We start from the raw sequence: 20,795 nt of genomic DNA on the forward strand, positions 1-20,795 counted from the left end.
CCGTACCGCCGCCTCGGCCATGGGGCAGCCGCGGTCCCCCCGCGAGCGCTGCTCCTGCAGCAACACCAACTGCGTGGAGCGGCCCCTGACGCGGCTCTTCGAAGCGCTGGGGCGCATCGTGGCCGCCTGCCCCTGGCCCTTCGTGCTGCTGCCGCCGCTGCTCTCGGCCGGGCTGGGCGCCGGCTTCGTCTTCCTGCCGGACCTGCAGACGAATGACATCGAGGGCCAGTTCACGCCGACGGGCGGGCCCGCCAAGGCCGAGCGCGACTTCGTGCAGCGGTACTTCCCCACCAACGATTCGGAGCGCTTCTCCGCCGAGCGGCTGCCCACGGAGGGCGCCTACGCGGCGCTCATCGCCGTGGCCGCGGGGGACGCCTCGGTGCTCGACCGGCCGGCGCGGGACGAAGTGCTGCTGCTGGACGGCGCGGTGCGCGCCCTCGGCTACGAGCGGCTCTGCGCCCGCAGCGGCGACGCCTGCGCCAGCGCCAACCCGCTGCTGCCGCTGCTGGCCAACGGCAGCGCCCTGCCCGAGCTGCCCTTCCCCGGCGGCGGCGGCGGCGGCGACGCGTTCCTGGGCACCGCGCTGGGCGGCGTGCAGACGGACGGCAGCGGGCGCGTGGAGCGGGCGCGAGCAATGAAGCTGATGTATTACCTGCGGGAGGACGGCGGCGCGGCGCGCGAGAGCCGGGCGTGGCTGGAGACGTTCCTGCGCGTCTTCCCGGCGAAGCTGCAGGAGCTGAACCTCACGGCCGTCGAGGTAGCGCCGGGGCGGGGGGCTGCGGCTGCGGCGGAGCGGGGCCGAGCGGCGCGCGGGGCGGAAAGGCGTGCTCTGACTTGGCGCTGTTTTCGCTCCAGGTGACGTACTTCACCTCGTTGTCCAGACAAGAGGAGTTTGAGGGAAACACCAAGAGCGTGATCCCGCTCTTTTCCATCACGTACTTCCTGACGATCACCTTTTCGGTCGTCTCTTGCCTGAGGTAAAGTACCTGGGGCTGCGAGCAGCCGCCTCCGCGCTTCCGCTCCAGCTCCGGCGGGGTCTGGGCTCCTTCGGCTGCTGCTGAGCGAAGTGGTTCTGAAGACGCCGCCCTCGTGAAATGTAACCTTTGGCAAAAAGCATTTTTTCACTTTCACTCCAATGTGAGCATGCTTCCCATGTGCTTAAGTGGGGTTCTTGCAGAGCACCAGGTGAATCCCTGAACAGGGCTTCTGTTCAGTCGTGCGCAGCCTGAATGTTCATATCCAGCAGACCATCCTGTGAAGACATCAATCACTTATGTGGTCCTCATCTCATAAAAATCATTTTTTTGTTAATGGTATGTTTGCATGTGTTGCAGCTATGTCAAGAATCACAACAAACCATACTCTTAGCAGTCAGAGTACTCTAAGTGTGGCACTAACAGGCACAGCCACCAGGTCCTACTTGACCTTACGCAGGAAGGGTGCCGGAAGCTGCTGGCTGCTCTGTGCAGCACAGAGCTCTGCTAACACTTTGTAAAGACAAGTCCAAAAATGGAAGGAAGCCAGAAAGCGTGGAGGAAGTATTCTGTTTTCAGGTCTCGTTGCACTGTTTTTCTGTCACCTCAATTGTGGAACAGTTGAATCAACGATAACTTCACTAATAGCTGCAAGTCTGTGTAAGTCCCTAAGCATTCTGCTTGCTCAGAGAATCCTGAGCCTTGCCTGCCTTCACAGAGAACTTAGGCTGCCCTCTCTTTTTCAAGTGGAAGGTGAGCTGTCCTACATTTGCCAGCTATAGGGAAGAGTTTGTATGCTGTGCTTGAGGCATAAAGTTCTGCTCAGAGGGTGGGCTGCTTTAACTAGATCTTGTGCAATGCACCATGCTAACTAGGACATGCAATTTTGGCTATCAGCCATCTCAGGCATCATCAGTTGGGAGCACAGCCCAAGTAAGGGTAGTTCCACCAAGTCACATCTGTACACCCATTGAATTACTCTGTACTGCACTGACCTCCCATGAATTAGGCAGCTGTGATGTGCTTCTCATATTGGAGTCTGGTAGGTTTCAGCTAATGTAGTTCCAGCCTACGCAGCTTTTTATGTATGTAAAAATCATGGCTTACCCAAAAGAGGAGCAACTTGAATTGGACATGGTAGCTTACCAGATTTATCTTGCTCAGAACCAAGAGGTTCTCTTAAAGTTTGGAAATGTTCTAGAGCCTGGAGGATACTTCTAATGGGGCACAAGGTAGCTCTACTGTCCCATTGCAGCGCTACCACATGCAAAGTCTCCCCTTGGGAGTTTTCCATGCGAAATCCTCAATCCAGTCCTTGCAGGCATCTTGGCAAATGGCCAGTAGCAGGTCTGTCTGCTGTAAAGCTTATCTACAGCACAGTGTTTGCAGCCCAGGAGATACATTCATGCTATACTGACACTACCCTAAAGACCTGGACAGAGCCTCTAAAAATGAATGACCTGTTTGAACATGCTAAGTCTAAACTCTCAAAGGTACTTATCTTCACTGTAGTTATTGCTTATTGGTACAAAGATCAGTGTGCATATTTTACTCTCAGGTGCATTTCTCTGTGACTGGCCAGCAGTAATAATGTATCTAGCACCTGCCATATAAATTCATTTTGTCTTAATGCTGACACTTGGGAGTAATCTTAGCAAATAGCAACTTTCACCAGGTTCTCTTCAAGGATGGGACACAATCCGTATCTCTGCAGAGAATTCAGTTGTCGTGCCAGATGCCTTGGTCAAATACTTGACGTGTAACTAAGCTGTTCCTTAAAACGTTTTCAGGCTGAGCTGTGTAAGGAATAACATCTGGCTTGCATGCTGTGGAGTGCTTTCCTCCGGTTTAGCTGTATTAAGCAGCTTTGGATTGATGATGTACTGTGGAGTACCATTTGTGGCAACTGTAGCAAATGCTCCATTCCTTATTCTTGGTAAGTAGAAAAAGTGTGTTGGGCTCCAGTATGAAGAGAAAAGCTGGAATTAAAACAACTTGACAGTGTTACTCCTGTGGGTGTTGGTTCACACTTAGCTCAGCAGCGAGCAGTAAGGAATATGTGCACAACTTCAGCAAACCTGCAGAGACTAAAGCCAGTACATTTATTATCACCTGAATATGCAAATTAAGTTACTAGGGTCTTTGATTAGATAAAATCAGGCCTGAGTGTATCAGGGCAGTCTGCAGTTTCAAAGTTCGTCTTGTTTTGATAAGATCTGAAATTTCCTGTGCAGTGTAATGACTTCAAGCAGCCTCATTTTGGTTTAACACTGATGTGATGCTTGTTCCTCCTATGTGATATATTCATGTGAGGTTTTCTTGGTCTTAATCCCTTGCTGATGAAAGCTCATGGGCCTCCTGGGCTGTTAGAGGCTGCAGGCAGGTCTCATGTGTCCAACCCACTAATTTTTTATGTTTTATTTTTTATGTTTTTGTTGCCCTCTTTTCTTTTTTTTTTTTTTTTTTTTAGTAAGTATCTTATATAAGTAACAGAGCTTGTGTGTGTGTGTGTGTGTGTGTATATATATATATATATATATATATATATATATATAGGCTCTTAACTCCTAGCCTGGCAGTGCTGGGATGTTCTCCAGCCCTACTTCTATAAGGGACAGGACAGGGACAACACCAGGAGAAGGCTGACTGAGAAGGCCTCAGGTCTATGGGTGATTTTTCTGTTGTGGAAGATATATATTCACACACATTAACTATATTATGTCCTTTACATGTGACCCAAGATAATTCCTCTTTACTCAGTGTTGCCCAGGGAAGCCAAAAGTTTGGATGCCTGTGCAAGGTTGTGTTGGGTGTCTAATGCAAGTAGGAGGCAGGACTTTTCTTTGTTTCCTCCATGATTCAAATTTGTTTGGTATTTGTATGTTTGTTCCCTGGATGCAAAAGCTCCCAGTTTAACAAAGAACCTCTCATGAAGCTGAAAAATGTCTGAAAGCAGTCACAGAATCACAGAATCGTAGGGGTTGGAAGGGACCTCCAGAGATCATTGAGTCCAACCCCCCTGCCAAAGCAGGTTCCATACAGCAGGTCGCACAAGTAGGAATCCAGGTGAGTCTTGAACATCTCCAGAGAAAGAGACTACACAACCTCCCTGGGCAGCCTGTTCCAGTGCTCCGTCACCCTCACCATAAAGAAGTTCTTGCACACATTTGTGCGCACAGTCTCTTCAGATCTTTATAGATATAGATATAGATCTTTATAGACATGATGAATTTGGTTTTTGGATTAAGGCAAACAAATAATCTTGATTTTAAAAGAATTGCTTTCACAGTCTGCCTGACTGCCAGCAGCTGTGTGCCTCAACACCATGCAGCACCCCCTTCTGGCTCATCCTTTCCTGGGTTTCTAGCTGATGCTCAGAGAGATGAGTGCCTATCCCAGTTTTCAGTATTTCAGTTTTAATTGATTACTGTAATTTGTCTTTGCTGGTCATGTACACTGTGGGGCTAGAAGATTCTAAATCTGGGAGGAGATAGCTGCTGAGTGTAATTTCATTTCCATGCTTATGAGTGTATATTTTAGAATGTAATTAGCTCTTAATAATCTTACTGGTCTTTTACAGTACACGTCCTTTCTTGTTGACTTCAATAATGCTTTTGATGCTGTCTTGCAAAACATCTTTGTAGGTAACGTTAGGAAGCGCGGGATAGACAAGTGGACAGTGAAATGGGTTGAGAAGTAGCTGCCTGGCAGAGCTCAGAGGGTTGTGATTGGTAGTACAGAGTCCATTTGCAGGTCTGTAACTAGCAGTGTTCCCCAGGGGTTGGTGCTGGGTTTGGTCTTGTTCAGCAGCCTCATCAGTGACCTGCACGAAGGCATAAGGTCCACTCTCAGCAAGTTTGCTGTTGGTACAAAGCTGGGAGGAGTGGCTGACACACCAGAAGGCTGTGCCGCCTTCCAGCAAGACCTTGACAGGCTGGGGAGTTGGGAAGAGAGGAATCTGATGAGGTTCAACAAGACCAAGTGTAGAATCCTACAGCTGGGGAGGAATAACTGCATGCATCAGTAGAGTTTAGGTGATGAACTGCTGAAGAGGAGCTCTGTAAAGAAGGACCTGCGTGTCCTTTTGGGGAACAGGTTGGCCAATGAGCAGCAGTGTGCCCTTGTGGCCAAGAAAAGCCGATGATGTCCTGGGGTGCATTAAAAAGAGCATGGCCAGCAGGTAGAAGGAGGTAATCCTCCCCCTCTACTCTGCCCTGTTGAGCCACATCTGGAGTACTATGTCCAGTTCTGGGCTCCCCAATTTAAGAAAGACAGGGAGCTGCTGGAGAGAGTCCAGCGGGGGCCACAAAAGAAGATGAGGGGCCTGGAGGAGACTGAGTGGGGATCTATCTAAAGGTTACAAATATCTAATGGGTGGGAATCAAGCGGATGGGCCAGCCTGTTTTTGGTGGTCCGCAGCAATGGAACAAGGAGCAATGGGCACAAACAGGAAGTTCCATATGAACATGAGGTGAAACTTACTCTGGAGGTGACAAGAGCACTGGAACAGGTTGCCCAGAGAGGTTGTGAAGTCTCCTCTCTGGAGATACTCAAAACCCACCTGGACACTTTCCTGTATAACCTACTTATGGAACCTGCTTTAGTGGGAGGTTGGACTTGATACAGAGGTCTCTTCCAAACTTTGTGATCCTGTGACATCAATGTGTTATCATATTTGGCATATTTGTGGACAATTGTTTCTTTTGCATCATTTTTCACATATTTGTGATCAGTTGTTTGAAAATATGAACCCATTGTTCGTACTCCTCTTTTTTTTTTTTTTTTTTTTTTTTTTTTTCTCCCCTCAGTGGACTACATTACAACCTTATGTGTCTGCTGCACCTCCTTCTGGACACAAACTTGCTGATAGCAGAGGGATCTGACTTGCTGTAGTTTTTGAAGCCAGATGTAGGGTAACTCCAAGTTCAGTTTAAATTCACCAGCTGTTACATTCAGCTGTGCCTGCTTTGCAAAATGCACTTTCTGTGAAAGGCCTGGGGAAGATCAGGGTGCTTTCAACTACTTGCCACTGTAGTACCTGTATTCACGAGACCAGCACTCGTCCATATATTATTCTTGCTTTCTGTGTTCTTGCCTTCTTTGGCTGATTGCGCTGTATTTCCTGTCCTTCCCTTAACCCAGATCTGTTTCAACTACATAGGCAATTATTTTCTATGTTTTCTATATGCAGTTCTTTGTGTTTGTTGCTTTTTCTTTCACTGATCTGCTGTAATTCTGAAAGCCATTATGTTAGTATTTCTTCAGTTCACCAAACTTCCTGTGAATTGATTATACCTCTGGGAACACTTGTAACGCTTCCCAGCTACAACTGGGAACATAAGTTCTTTTTTGTTGTTGTGTTGATTCAAATATTGACTAACACTAAGTCTTGTCAATGCTCGTGATCAAGATAAGTACTTAGTTTTACAAATAATTCATAATTGACTTCTTACAGCTGATCAGTTGTGGATACAGCATATAGTGATTTCGTCTGTTCTGCTTAGCAGTATCATCAATTGCATCTCTATTCATCTGTAACTTCCACATCTAGCTTCTGCTTACTTTCTCTCATGCCTTGGCGAAAACTGCAATCCAGGACCCAGAGATTTCCTGGCATGGTCTTCCAGATTCTGATGAGCAGTACATGATGGCATATCTGTAAAAATGTGAAGCCTAATTAATATAAGAAAGCAATTTAAGAATCATGATGAAAGTGAAGCTCAACAAATAATACAAATTTCAAAAATTAGTCATTTAGAGAGATCACAAGTAAATTCTTTTTACTGGGAAAAACAGGGAAGACTGAAGATGGAATGGGAGTGACTTGCAAACATCAATGCCTTCTCTTTGTCTGCAGAAGACTGAGCTAGAAATAATTGGACTAATTTGCCACAGATTCCAGGGATAGCAGGAGTGCTTCTAAAGATGAGAATAGAGAAGTGTCAGAATAAGCAGTGTATCTGTATCTCTGTCATCTGTATCAGTGGGTACTTGAACAGCAGACACAAAACACTTGTCAGAGGTGGGTGAGGTGTGCTCAGTCCTCCAGCAGGGCTGGGTGAAGGATCAATGATGTGACAAGTCACTGTGAGTTTTTGAAAGGTAGTAGAGCCAAGTGCATCCAAAGGACGTGTTTTCTTGTATCTTAAACTCACATCAGCACTAAAGCAAGTAGCCTCGCTTGCTTTTGGAAACTTCGGTGTAGCCTTAAATGCTGCTTTTGTTTTTTGGTACTTTTGCTGGGTGTCGGTGGAAGCCGCCTTGTGCCATGCAGAGTTAACTTTTTCTCCTCTTGCAGGAGTTGGTGTGGATGACATGTTTATCATGATCTCTTCCTGGGAACAAAGCTCAAGCAAGGCAGACAAATCAGACACCAAATCTCGGCTGGCCGAGACTTACAGAGAAGCAGCGCTTTCTGTGACAATCACCACTCTCACAGATGTCTTGGCCTTCTTCATTGGCACCTGGACTTCTTTTCCTTCTGTGAGGTCGTTCTGCCTCTATACCGGCACCGCCTTTGTCTTCTGCTATGTCTATGTCATTACCTTCTTTGGGGCAGTTATCGTGCTAAATCATAAAAGGGTGAACGGAAACCGACACTGGTTAACGTGTGTGCAAGTGAAAGTAGGGAAGAAATCCTGCTTGTACAACGCGTGTTGTTTAGGCAGCTGTTCTAGTGAGCTGCCGGAGCCAGAAACCAGTGGGACAGAAAGCGAGCATCCCATGAGCATATTCTTCAAGAAGTATTATGGTCCTTTCTTGACAGGTAAATGGATCAAGCTTCTTGTGGTGTTGCTGTACGGAGCGTATTTGGGTGGCAGTGTTTATGGCTGCACCCAGATGAAGGAGGGCATAGATCTTCGAAATCTGGCTAGTGATGACTCTTACGTTATTGCCTACTATGACGACGATGACAAATACTTCTCAGAATACGGACCCAGGGTCATGGTCGTCGTTACTGACAGCGTAAACTACTGGGACGAGTCTGTTCGTAATGACATTGAGGCTTGCCTACAGGATCTAGAGAGCATTAACTATGTAGACAGGAACCTCTCGCTGTCATGGCTGAGAGTATACACAGAAATTGCTGGCAGTGGTTTAATAAATATAAGCACTAAAGATCTTTTCATTAATAACTTAGCTGCACTATTCCGGTTCTTTCCCAGTTTTGAGTGGGACATTAACGAGACTGCAGAAGGAATAGCAGCTTCTCGTTTCTTCATCCAGACAGTGAATGTGACCTCAGCCGTTGACGAGAAAAATCTGCTCAATCAGTTAAGAGACAGAGCCAAGCAGTGCGTAGTTCCACTCATGGTGTACCATCCAGCATTCATCTACTACGACCAGTACCTGGTCATAGTGCAGAACACCATTCAGAATGTTGTCATCGCTGCTGGGGCGATGCTCGTGGTCTCTCTTGTGCTTATTCCCAGCCCACTGTGTTGCTTGTGGGTGACTTTTGCTATAGCTTCTGTTATCGTTGGTGTTGCTGGTTTCATGACATTTTGGGACATCAGCCTCGACTCCATATCCATGATTAACCTGGTCATTTGCATTGGATTTTCTGTAGACTTTTCTGCACATATTTCCTATGCCTTTGTTACAAGTGGAGAGTCATCAGCCAATGAGAAGGCAATAGGAGCTCTGCACCAGCTTGGTTACCCAGTGTTACAAGGAGCAGTATCTACTGTGTTAGGAGTAGTTGTCCTGGCTGCAGCAAAAACCTACATCTTCAGAACGTTTTTTAAGATCATGTTTCTTGTTATATTGTTTGGGGCTCTTCATGGTCTTGTGTTTATTCCAGTATTTCTAACCTTTTTTGGATACTTGGGCAAATCACTCCCCATCACTGAAACTAAAATGCTAGACCTTAGGTAGAGAAATGACAAAGACCGTGCGTGACTAATTTAAATGTTTACAGTTATGTATATATTATATGGAGATTCAAATGCAGCAACTTCCAGGGGATGTAAGAAATGAATGATGGGAAGGATGGAATAATATGACAGAGAGGCAAAGAGTAAAGAAAAGCCAGGCATTAATTAACAGAAGTGAAAGTGCACAGAACTGATTTGTTTCCTCCTTTTTTGTGTTCTTGACTTTGTAACTTTAATATTGTTAAACCTTTTTTTTGGTGTGTGTGTTAGTTGTTTACTGAATGTATTGAAACTGAAATTATTATAAACACTACCGATTGTCCCAGCATTATGGGCTGTTATAGTTCAGTCAGGAAATATATAGAAGAAGCTACAGCAACTGTTGGTTTTGTGCATTTCCTGGCTATTTACCTTGACACAGTCACTCAACACTGAGCCTGCAGGCAGTTTCCCCAGGATGCTTGAACCTTGGGGTTTTATAGTGAGATGATCAACGGGAGAGTACTGCCTCATGCTGCAGTGGTTCATAAATGTTTGGGAGACTTAGTCTGCTTAGGTTCCTAATGCAGCACAAAAAGCCCATAGGGAAGACTGACTCACATTTTTTGTTCTAATGAATCTTTTCTATGATCAAACATGTAGCTTTAAGACGACTGTATTTGTTTTGTTGGCTGCAGTTTCCAAATGGATACGTACTGTAGACTGATCTTGTGTGGACCATCTGAGTGACCATAGTGCTAAATGGCATGCCATGGCATGACAGAGCTGGAATTTCCTAGAAAGCATCACATCTAATTGAGGACAAAGTCAAAAAGCAACGCAGGTTTAAGCCATTCAGTTCTAAAGCTAAAGTCACAAGTTCCTCTTTGTTTGTCTGTAACAATCCAACTTTTGATGCATCAATGGAGCAGAAGAACTTTCACTGAAGTATTGATAATAAATGAAGGGCTTTAGCTTGTAGGGACAAAATCTGGATTAAGAGCCAATACATTATTTGTCACCAATTTAATGAGCTACCTGTCAGAAATCTGCTGAGTAGTGGTAAATAACATTTGTAATTTAGGAAAAAAGGGAGTCCAGGAGGTATAAAACTACACAGTTCAAATCTACAGCTGAGGAGCATTTCTTGTGAAAGCTGCAGCCAGTGTGGCAAAGCCTCTGTTCCATCTGGATTTGGGGCCAATTCCATAAGATTACATCCAGACATCTGCTGGAAAAGTAGCACAGCGAGTTGCAGGCAATCCAGGAGGCTCCTGGAATGCATTGAGGATGACTTCCCAAGTCAAGTAATTTGGGGGTGCAATACTGGACCTGTGGTCACCAGTGAAATGAACTGATCAGTGACATCAGGATGGGAGGCTGCCTGGGCTGTAGTGACCATGCTGAGGTTGAATCCACACTCTGGAGGGACATGAGACAGGTGAAGAGTACAATTAAGAAGCTAAACTTTAGGAAAGCTAACTTCCAGCTCTTCAAGTAGTTAGTCAACAAAATGCCCTGGGAAACTGTCCTCGTGGATAAGGGTGAAGAGCAGAGCTGGCAGATCTTTAAGGACGCTTTCTTCAGTGTGCGAGAGCTTTCCATCCCCAGGTGTAGCAAGTCAGGAAAAGAAGACAAGAGACCAGCATGGCTGAACTGGGACCAACTAGTCAAACTGAACAGCAAGAATGCAGAGACAGTGGAAATGGGAACAGGACTGTGGAAAGAATATAGGGAAGCTGCTAGTCTGTGTAGGGATGGGGTCAGGAAAGCCAAGTCCAAGCTAGAACTGAACTTGGCTAGGGATGCCAAAAAGAACAAGACAGGCTTCTACAGGTACCTTCAACCAGAAATGGGAAGTCCAGCAAGGCGTACCCCCTCTAAGTGAGTGACACAAGCAAACTGGTTACAACAGACAAGAAGGCTGAAGTACTCAACAATTTTTTTGCCTCGGTCTTCTCTGCTAACTGCTCGCCGCACAGCCCTCAAACATTCAGTTTGGTAGGAGGGGATTGGGGAAGCAATATCCTCCCACTTTAAGCAAGGATCAGGTTCACGACCACCTGAGGAAGCTGAACATCCACAAGTCTGTGGGTCCCGATGAGATGCATCCCAGAATCTGAACGGAACTGTCTGATGTGGTTGCCCAGCCACTCTCTATAATATTTCAAAGGTCGTGGCAATTAGGTAAAGTCCCTGGTAGCTGGAAAAAAGGAAATATCACTCCCATTTTTAGAAAGGGTAAAAGGATGACCCTAGGAACTGGCATGCCAGTTTCATCTCTGTGCCAGGGAAGATCATGGAACAAGTCTTCTAGGAAGTTATGGTAAGGCACATGCAAGGCAGGCGATACAGGAGAGCCAGTGTGGCTTCACTAAGGGCAAATCCTGCTTGACTAACTCAGTGGCCTTCTGTGATGGTGTCACTGCATCAGTGCACAAGGGAAGAACCACTGATTTCATGTCTCCACTTTCATGTGAGGCCCTCAGCACAAAAGATGGACCTGCTAGAGCAGGGCCATAAAAGTCATCAGACATCTGGAGCTCCTTCTCCAGGGTTGTTCAGTCTATAGAAGAGAAAGCCCTGAGGAGATTTTACAGCAGCCTTCCAATACATAAACGGGGCTGAAAGGAAAGATGGGGGGACTCTGTAAGGGAGTGCAGTGACAGGACAAGGGGAAATTGTTTTTAAACTGAAGGAGACTTGCATCAATTATTAGGAAGAAATTCTTCCACCTGAGGGCGGTGAGCAAAGCACAGACCAGAGTGCCCAGAGAAGCTGCGGATGCCCTTTCTCAGGAGGTGTTCAAGGCCAGGTTGGATACAGTCCTAAACAACCTGACCTAGTGGGAGGCGTCCCTGCCCCCAGCAGAGAGGGTGGAGCTAGATGATCTTTAAGTCCCCTTTAAATGCAAGTCCCTCTATGATTCCATGCGAGTTTGGTTGAAAGCACATACATGATACATGCACACCACCCCCTGAGGAAAAGCAAGTGTTCAGCAGCACAGCTCTATGAGCTGGCCAGAAGGCAAATATATACTTTATACCCAAAAGAAACCGCACTTGGCTCTTCTTTGTGTATACCAAGAAGCGTTCAAAATAACGATGTTACACCACAGGACTCACCCCACAAAACAGATCATTCAGTAGATATTTTTACTTTTGAAGTCGAAGTTTTCTGCTTTTGCTTTTAATAACAGATTGGCATTATTCCACTGGAAACATTTCTGTCAAAGTCCCATTGGTGAAAGCAGGAATTGAAGAACAGGTCTGAATTCCTAGGGAGAACATCCCCTAGAAATATAATTAGTATACATTTTTCCTTTAACTACTAAATTTATTTACAAGTTCAAATGTTTTGTATATTCCATTTACGTAACAGGAACTCTGTATTACATTCCGTAGCTTTTTACAGTGGTAAGTAAAAGGAAGAGCCAATGTCCATAATTAAATTGAACCTTTATTATTCCAAAAACAGATGCAAATATGCAGTATATTTCTGTTTCCATTGGCATATTTCTAAAATACATGTACAACTGTAACTAGTCAGCCTAGGCATTTGGTATACTGTTTTTTTTTTAACATTTTCAAGTTCTCCCATGCTGGGATGTCACTATCATAGCTGACAATGGAAAAATAAGCAAATAGAAAGTTATCCTAGTTTCAGAAGAAAAAAAGAATGCATGTGATCTTACTGGAAAAACAAAACAAAATAAAAACAGGTATTACACTCAGAAAACTCTAAAGCAATTTAAAGTTAGCTTTAAATGTGGTTATCAATCGTCATTCACTTTTATTGGCACCAACCCAACTATCTTCATCTCCAACCATGTCAAACATTCCACATTAACACAATAATGAAGGCCTTTTCTGCAACAGAAGTTTACAGTCCCAAGAGTCTACCATTAACTGTGCAGAAGATTATAATAAAGCTGTGTTATTCCTAAAAACCAGTTCCATGAGAACAGCAGAATACTGGCATACAATTGCTAGCAATCATTTCTACTTGGTTGGAAACTGATTTTTGCAAGAACCCAGAATTTCCAGGAGCTTCTGTAAAAGTTGGATGAAGAAGAGGAGGGGGGAAAAAAACTCACAACAAAAAACCAGCTTTCCTAGCTGTATTGAACAGGACTGGGAATGTTATTTGAAACATGCCTCAAATATTTTCTGAACTACTGCTTTTTAGCAAAAAAAGTAGTGTCCACTTTGAAGAAATTCTTTGTTGGATTATCAAATGCTATACATAGTATTAGCACAAACTAATTATATAGGATCTCCAGCAGTATAAAAGCACTTATCAAATCATATCCATCTACTGCAGTAATAAAACAAATTAGGAGTCTTGTCAGCAGCACATCAGAGGTCACAGGTGTTTCTCTTATCCCTGCCATGGTTCTGCCCAAAACACAGTCCAAAGAGATTGGACATGTTTAGCCTGCTACTGGTGTTCACGTTAAGATCTCTCTCCCAGCTCTGTATGTGTGTATTTTAACTCCAGGAACACTGAGAAGATAAATCTGTAATGTTTTTGTTTTACATGAAGCTCTCATAATTCTCTTTAGAGATGCACTCTGTAGCTGCTTTGTTCATACATGTGCTTTGTTGCATTTCCAAATATATCTTCTTTAAAAGTGATCCCTACCTTCAAACAGAGTATGAGCATTAGACTACATACTGCTTTACATGTCAATTTGTCACTACCCATAAAAAACTCTATAGTGCATATTATGGGGTATCACTTCAAACGCACACGTAGCAGCACGACTCAGGAAGCGATGCCAAAACACACCACAGTACATCTGCACATTTTTCTTCTCAGCTTCAACACGACTGACTAAACCAGAACACTGAATTCAACCCTGAGATTTGTCTTTCTGAATAACTTCTTGTGGGAAGAGCAGAAGATGAAGAGCATTTTTTATTCTCGTGTCTTATTCCAATGAGACACAACAAACAGATAAACAACAGAAGCTCACAAGAAACAGAATTAATCATAACATGTCACTAATGCCATACACACATCAGAAAGGGAAAAAAGCTATGCTGCGTAGACTACTGCACTGCTAGATGTACATTCTTCAGATTATCAGTAACTGCATCCCAGAAGTTATCATCTTACTTCTAGTTTTTTCCCCTCTAGAACGATTTGGATTTCTTTGGCATCCAAAGTCTCGTATTTCAAGAGAGCTTCTGCTAAATTCTTGTGTTCTTTTGCATGAGTCTTCAAGATGTTCTTCGCTCGCTCGTATGAGTCCTAGTATTAAACAAACAAAAAAGTAGTAGGAATTTAAGACATCTGAACAAAAGTAACAGCTTTTTAAAATTGTTTCTGGGTAAATGCAGCTTGAAACATGTACTTAAAGTCACGCCACACACATCACAGCTCGCACAGCTCCTGTCTCACCAAGATTTAAGAGCCAGCTGGCATAACTGCTCAAGAAAACATAGCTTTATGCCACTTCCCCATTTTGCAGAAGTACAACTGAAAACAAAATCCACAGACAAGCCTAGTATGACTTAGAAAGCATTTCTACGTCTGTAAAGACCTTATGAAATATTTGATTTTACATAATGGACACTGTTGCAGCATTCAAGATGTTCCTCAAGGTGTAAAGTTCTTCAGACATTGAGCTCTCAAAAAATGTACATCCTGAAAGGTGAACGGCTACCCAGCAAGTTTCCTGTTGCTGCAAGTAGAACTGCCAGCAGTACCAGCTTCAATTTTAACTTTCAGTTCTACATTGACAGCTTTTTAGCTCACCAGTCAGTTCAGAAACAGTTTCAGCAATAGTTGTTAGAGTTTAAATATCACTAGATATAAATAGTTCTTATGCCTGTAGGAAACTAAATCAGAATACCAGAACAGATCTGGAAGTTTGGTGACAATCAACTGTTACAACCTTCCCTAAGCATCTGATTCTGATCCCCGTGAGAAACAGAACCCCTGACCAAATGACTCTGATCTCATCCAATGGCCATTTCTGCACAAAACGAGTTAGCTGCAAGTTACGAGATGTGGGAGCAACATGCAGCTGTTGTATGTGTTCTATAACACTTTACAGCACTATTTTTTTTCTATGATTACACAACATACAAACCCTGATGTAATGCAAGAGGAAGTGTTAAAGAACATTAAAAACCCAATGCCATCAACATGTTATCCACTGCTTGCAAAGGAATATATACAAGAAGTTTTAACATGCAAATATTCCAAATTGTTGCTATGTGAAATATTGGGAATGCTTTCAACAGCCTACGTATTTTCAGTGATACACATCACAAAACTAAACTGATGCTCAACTCATCTCAAAACAAGCGTATTACAGCAAAAGGAAGATTCTTACCCGTAAAAGTGTTCTTACTTCTTGTTCAATTGCAGATTGAGTTTCAGGGCTAACTTTACCGGTGTCAGTATAGGTCATAACACCAAGCTAAACAAACAAAATTGTTCACAAAAAGAATTTCAAACAAAAGCAGCAAAACAAGAAGCCTCTCCATTACCTGTGTAGTCACTGCAGAGTTCTGTTCCCATAGATCACACTACAGAACCCAAAGTATTTCATTTAAAAGGAAAACAAAAAAGACTACTGACGCAACAGTGATAATGAAGAAAGTTCCTTTAGAAGTTTACAAAACTCAACATTTCCTTTACCCTGCCCAACACTTTTTTTTTTTTTTTTCCCTGCAGACCTTAGTAACTTTTGAGGTCACTGATGAGGAGAAGATCTTGCAAGTTGATTTTTAAACTAGGGTGTACACAGGTTTTCCAATTCAGTTTCCTATAGCAGGGCCAAATGTAAAGCCTTCCTTTTTGGCAGAACTACTCTGCCTATCACAACTGACAGCCATTACAGAACATTTCTGTGTAGCACGTAAATATTTAAGCACTGATGATACACTACCTTCTCACTCATTCCAAATCTAGTCACCATGAGTTTTGCAATTTTAGTAGCGTTGTCAAAATCACTGGAAGCACCTGGATAGCAAACAAATTTAAATTAATTACTGAAATCAAGTTAAATATGCCTGTCCATGAACTCTAATCACAAATTCTTCTAACTATTGATGACTTGACCTGTTGTGATGTGATCACTTCCAAATATGAGCTCTTCTGCTACTCGTCCTCCCATGCAGACATCCATCTGTGCAAGTAACTGGGATCTAGTTTCACTCCATCTGTCATTTTCTGGGAGCAAAGACACCTGGAAGATAAAGAAACACAGTCAGGTAACAAACTGAAATAATCTGAAAAGTAATCTTGTTTAAATCCAAAGGGGAGTAATGGCTTTACACAACTATGTGAGTGCTCTGGGCCTCCTTCTGGACTATGCCCTCGCCAGCTGAAAGCTTCCTTTGAGCCACCTCAAAAAAATTAATAACAGAAGCTTACAGGTAGGACCAGAAACAGAACAATCCATTCTATCCATTTCTTCTTATTTTCTACATTTGGACTGATCAACTTCCTGGATGATTCACACCGATTACTTTATTTATCTGAACACATTAACTTGCACAGAAGTTCTGCAGAAACAGAAAGACTGGAACTACACTTTTTCTTTTCTACCAGGAGCTACCATGCACTTACACAGAGAGAATATCTATAGTAGAGAAACAAGGTAATTAACTAATGTGGTTTAGAAAAAGTCATGCAAGACACAAAACAACCGGATTAAGTATATGTGTATTAAAAGTGCAGCTAAGCAGCATTGCTACTCTCTGATCCTTCAGACATTCTTCTGAGTGCTGCACTTGAGTGCTATTTTAACTGTAGCAGAATCAAATCAGTATATGAGCAAGAGCTACTGTATTTCGGAATGAAGAATATTTGTACCACATAAGAGACAACCAGCTTGCCAAGAGACTGCTGAAACAGCAAATCTCAACACACATTATAATATAAGGACAACAAATAGCACTGCTGCCAAAATACTTTTTAGAATTATCAGTAAACCAACAAAGAATTATAAAAAATACTCACATGCCCCAGGGTTGTTCCTCGTGTCATGATGGTAGCCTTGTTGATCGGCATTGCATCCTTGGTATAGTATGCAATGATGGCATGTCCAGACTCGTGGTAAGCAGTGATGGTTTTGTTTTTTTCATCAATCTCTACACTTCTGCGCTCAGGTCCTGCAAAGGAAGGAAAATTAAACTTGCCTGTACAGCTGGCAGCCGTGGTACATGTGGAATATGCATACTCAGGGTACAAAGTAGCAGTCGAACAGTATACAAGCATAACTAAAATACTATTTGTAAATACTCTGCATTTAATGAGCATTAATTAGCGTCCAAAATTGACCTACCTGTACTTAACAGCAAAGCTGCCTCTAAAGGAATAGACTAAAATGAATCATGAACCTGCCTATCTGATGAAACTGCACTTCCTCTCGAGTTTGATTAGAGTAGACCTTAAGTCTATATGTCACAGGTGTTTGTGTTGTGTTACCATATGATAGTTAATAGAAAGGAGTTCCAGGTTTCTAGTTACCTATTCCTAAATGGAGGGTAGGAGGAAATCAAACCTGCACCTTCCTCCGCGTTCAAGTATAAAACAGAATTTCTGATAGAGCATCAACTCTTAAAGAATGTTTTCTACACTGGATTTAACATAATTATTCTCTGGTCTCAAATTCTATTCAGAATTAACTAAACCGAAGATGTATTTGTATACAAACAAAAACCCTCTCTTATTCTATGAAAGTGTAAATCACACACACACACAGAAAACTGCTTTAACATATACTATGTGTTATGTATATTATGTCCTACCCATTAGGATTTTGTCCTTGGAGAATTCCAACTCCTTCATGGTTACCATATCTTTTCCATCAACAGCTGCCTTCAAGGCAGCTTGATTTACAAGATTCTCAAGCTCTGCTCCAGAAAAACCAACTGTGCCTCGTGCAATTATTTCTGGATCAACAGCTGTGGGGAAAAAAAAGAAAGTCGTTCAGGTCCACATTGCTCCTGAAAAATCTTCCACCATGAACAGATACCAAGAAGTGATCAAATTATGAGTAAGAACCACATTCTATTAAAAACACTGCATTCAACAGAACTGCTCAAAGAAATGAGTGCTAATGCTTAAAGACACTGTTCAGAGGAGGTAAGAAACTGCCTCAGAAAACTGTCTTAACACTCTGTAACATTGTGTATTATTGTCTTGTTTATTTTTAGGTATGAGGTAGAGATACTGCTGCTGTTGGAATAAAGGGCTGAGATATCAATGGGCTGGCTGAATATGAACAGTTATGTCAAAAGATACTGTAAAAAGGTATTTACTTACATTGATCATACTTGATTTTATTAAGATACCATTTCAGAATTTCCGTGCGACCTCTTACATCAGGCTTGGGAACAGTAACTTGCATGTCAAAGCGACCAGGACGAATTAGAGCACTGCAGGGAGAAGATCATTTAATACACTGACTCAAAAAGGCTGCAGTAAACTTTTCCTAAGAGATATGAGCAAGACAAATGTACCTGACCCTTCTAAAGACATCTACATAAACCACATTTCATTTCTTATTTGTGGCTAAAGTCAGATAAAAGATACGTTGCCAACCAATTTTTAATGTTTTTTTACTTGTAAATACAGTAAGATAGTACTAACTACTACTAAACTGCACTGCAAACAAGGAACACAGCCAGTCAAATTAAGTCAAAAACCTTGCAGAAGTTTTAGTTATTTAGAAGCAGGTTACTTATTTTTTAATACTTAGCTTAACAACCTTTTAAGTGCCTCTTCAATTTAAGTAACTATTCAATTTACAAACCTCTTTAGCTGCAAATACTTTCAACTATAATATTGTAATAGCTGAAAATTACCAAAGCAAGCTTTAGTTGCTGTATTTAAAAAAAAGAAAAACATGCCATGGAAGTGATGAATGAGTCATACTCACTTATCTAATGCTTCAGGGAAGTTTGTTGCACCGATAATAACAACACCTTCATTAGGTTTAAAGCTGTATTTAAAAAAAAAAAAAAAAAAAGGCAAAAATGCATTTTTATACAGAATTTACACTTATTTTTAAACAATTTCTATTTCTTATTAGGAATGACTTCAACTGACCAGTCATCGCAACTCACATTTGATCCACTAATGACTACATTTATCCCAGTAACTGGTTGAAAATCATGCCCTGATGTCAGAGTTGAGATCTGATAAGAAATAATTTCAGCTGACTGTAGATACTACATTACTGTAACTTAAAAGCTTCTGTGTTACTTAAGGCCATTAATGATGACTTTCTACTTCTGCCAACAGTAACATAAGAGCATTATCATAGTATCATAGAGATTTATATCCTTAATAGTATTTTTAAAAGCTAAGACAACCAAACTGTAAGGAAGAAAAATTAATCCAAATATTCAAAATACTAGTCAACACCTTCTATACCCTCAGAATCCAGATATTTACCCATCCATTTCAGCAAGAAGTTGATTAATGGTCTGCCTTGAATACGGATGCATTGGAGATTCAATTCTCTTCCCACCAACGGAGTCCAACTCATCAATAAATATAACACATGGTGCATTTGCTTTTGCTTCCCCTGACAAAAGAAAAATAGCTGAAGGACACTTCAACCACACAAACTAACAGAAAGCATATGATGCAGTTCAGGATTCTCCTATTTCTATTAGCCTTGCATTGGAACATTGTATCATCACCTAAACTGTTGCAATTTTAGCCTCCATTTCAAAAAATGTATTTCATTCTTGAAGCAACAGAGCAGCAAGTTTTTCATCTCTACACCAGCTTCTATATTCTTATCATGCTACAAAAAATTACAAGTGCAGCAGATTAAGAAATTCACCCTATCCTCTATCAGCTCCATACAACAGTTTATTTCTCAGGCTCGGGTACAAAACATTAATCTATTAAGTAAAAATATTGTCATTTTTACAGAGCCTGCCTTTTAATGGTGAAAGACATCACCCTCAAGCATACAGGTAATGAGAACAAAATAAAATACAGTAATAAACTTTAAGTTTTATACATGCGTACCAGGATGCAGTTCATGCCATCCAGCTGAACATACAAGTAGTGTCAATGTTAATCTGACCTGTACTTATCTAAACTTCCATAACCCACAGAAAGAAAGGCACGCTTTGTTCCCCTTCTAAAAGGAAGCGACCTCTCTTCTACAAATGCAAATCACCTCTTACAGTGCCGATGCACAACACTATCAATCGTACATGCAAAAGATAAGTTCATTTCCCCCTCAACACCCTCTGTAATATTTATTTCCATAGTTAAAGAAAGCCTCTCTTGTGCAAACTATCAACCTAAAAATGTAACAGTTTCATTCTAAAGCCCTTTCCTCTAGTCCCATTGAAGGGAGCAAGCTTTACATTTTATGGTCATACAATTACAAATTGAAATATTACTCTTACTTACAGAACACTGCGTCTTTGATTAAATAATTTCTACTCTCACTGGCATGCTGTAACATCAGTTATAATTTTGCTACAATTTCATTTTGACCACCAAGTGTCTACAACCAATTGCTGCTCATGGAAATCTGAGACACTTAAACACTTACAGCTTTGTTATCCTGAGACGGTGCTATTTTCCAGTAACCAAAGTTGTACCTTATCATACTTTCACTATCTGTAAGCAATACTGAATACTCATGTTGCACACTGAAAGATTTCAAAAACACAACTGCTCAACTTACTGAATAGGCTTCGGATGCGGCTCGCTCCCACACCAACAAACATCTCATCAAACTCTGACCCAGAAGCATAATAAAATGGCACATCAGCTTCACCAGCTACAGCTCGAGCAAGAAGAGTTTTGCCAGTACCAGGTGGTCCAACCAACAGAATACCTGAAAGGAAAGAAAATATAGAAGAAAAACCACCCAACAAGGACAAATCCATACAACCTTATTGTCCAGCTGTGCTTTCTGTGCATTAAAGGAATTTACATTTGGCTTCAAAAAGCTGTGCTATCCTAT

General features: G+C 42.1%; 2 protein-coding genes across 2 annotated transcripts in view; one reads left to right on the plus strand and one right to left on the minus strand.

Annotated features, from left to right (window-relative positions):
- Positions 1 to 12,438, plus strand: LOC125695873 (patched domain-containing protein 3-like). Its single transcript, XM_048950907.1, has 4 exons — positions 1 to 757; positions 856 to 977; positions 2,765 to 2,910; positions 7,273 to 12,438. The coding sequence occupies exons 1-4, from the start codon at positions 20 to 22 to the stop codon at positions 8,850 to 8,852; spliced, it is 2,586 nt and encodes an 861-aa protein (XP_048806864.1). The 5' UTR covers positions 1 to 19; the 3' UTR covers positions 8,853 to 12,438.
- Positions 12,272 to 20,795, minus strand: part of YME1L1 (YME1 like 1 ATPase) — a 20,217-nt gene continuing 11,693 nt past the window's right edge. The window contains exons 10-19 of the mRNA XM_048950908.1: positions 20,514 to 20,666; positions 19,253 to 19,385; positions 18,735 to 18,797; positions 18,119 to 18,231; positions 17,602 to 17,757; positions 16,811 to 16,962; positions 15,908 to 16,034; positions 15,735 to 15,808; positions 15,177 to 15,263; positions 12,272 to 14,086 (exon numbers count right to left, since the gene is read on the minus strand). Of these exons, the coding sequence (XP_048806865.1) occupies positions 13,943 to 14,086; positions 15,177 to 15,263; positions 15,735 to 15,808; positions 15,908 to 16,034; positions 16,811 to 16,962; positions 17,602 to 17,757; positions 18,119 to 18,231; positions 18,735 to 18,797; positions 19,253 to 19,385; positions 20,514 to 20,666 (1,202 nt within the window). The 3' untranslated portion in view covers positions 12,272 to 13,942. The remainder of the gene's footprint in view (positions 14,087 to 15,176; positions 15,264 to 15,734; positions 15,809 to 15,907; positions 16,035 to 16,810; positions 16,963 to 17,601; positions 17,758 to 18,118; positions 18,232 to 18,734; positions 18,798 to 19,252; positions 19,386 to 20,513; positions 20,667 to 20,795) is intronic.

This window comes from Lagopus muta, chromosome 7 (assembly GCF_023343835.1).
Source record: "Lagopus muta isolate bLagMut1 chromosome 7, bLagMut1 primary, whole genome shotgun sequence".
NCBI lineage: Eukaryota > Metazoa > Chordata > Aves > Galliformes > Phasianidae > Lagopus > Lagopus muta.

Coding starts and splice junctions, on each gene's coding strand:
- LOC125695873 (XM_048950907.1), top strand. CDS start 20: ATGGGGCAGCCGCGGTCCCCCCGCGAGCGCTGCTCCTGCAGCAACACC. Junction 978..2,764: donor TCGGTCGTCTCTTGCCTGAG/GTAAAGTACCTG, acceptor AAACGTTTTCAG/GCTGAGCTGTGTAAGGAATA. Junction 2,911..7,272: donor TGCTCCATTCCTTATTCTTG/GTAAGTAGAAAA, acceptor CTCCTCTTGCAG/GAGTTGGTGTGGATGACATG.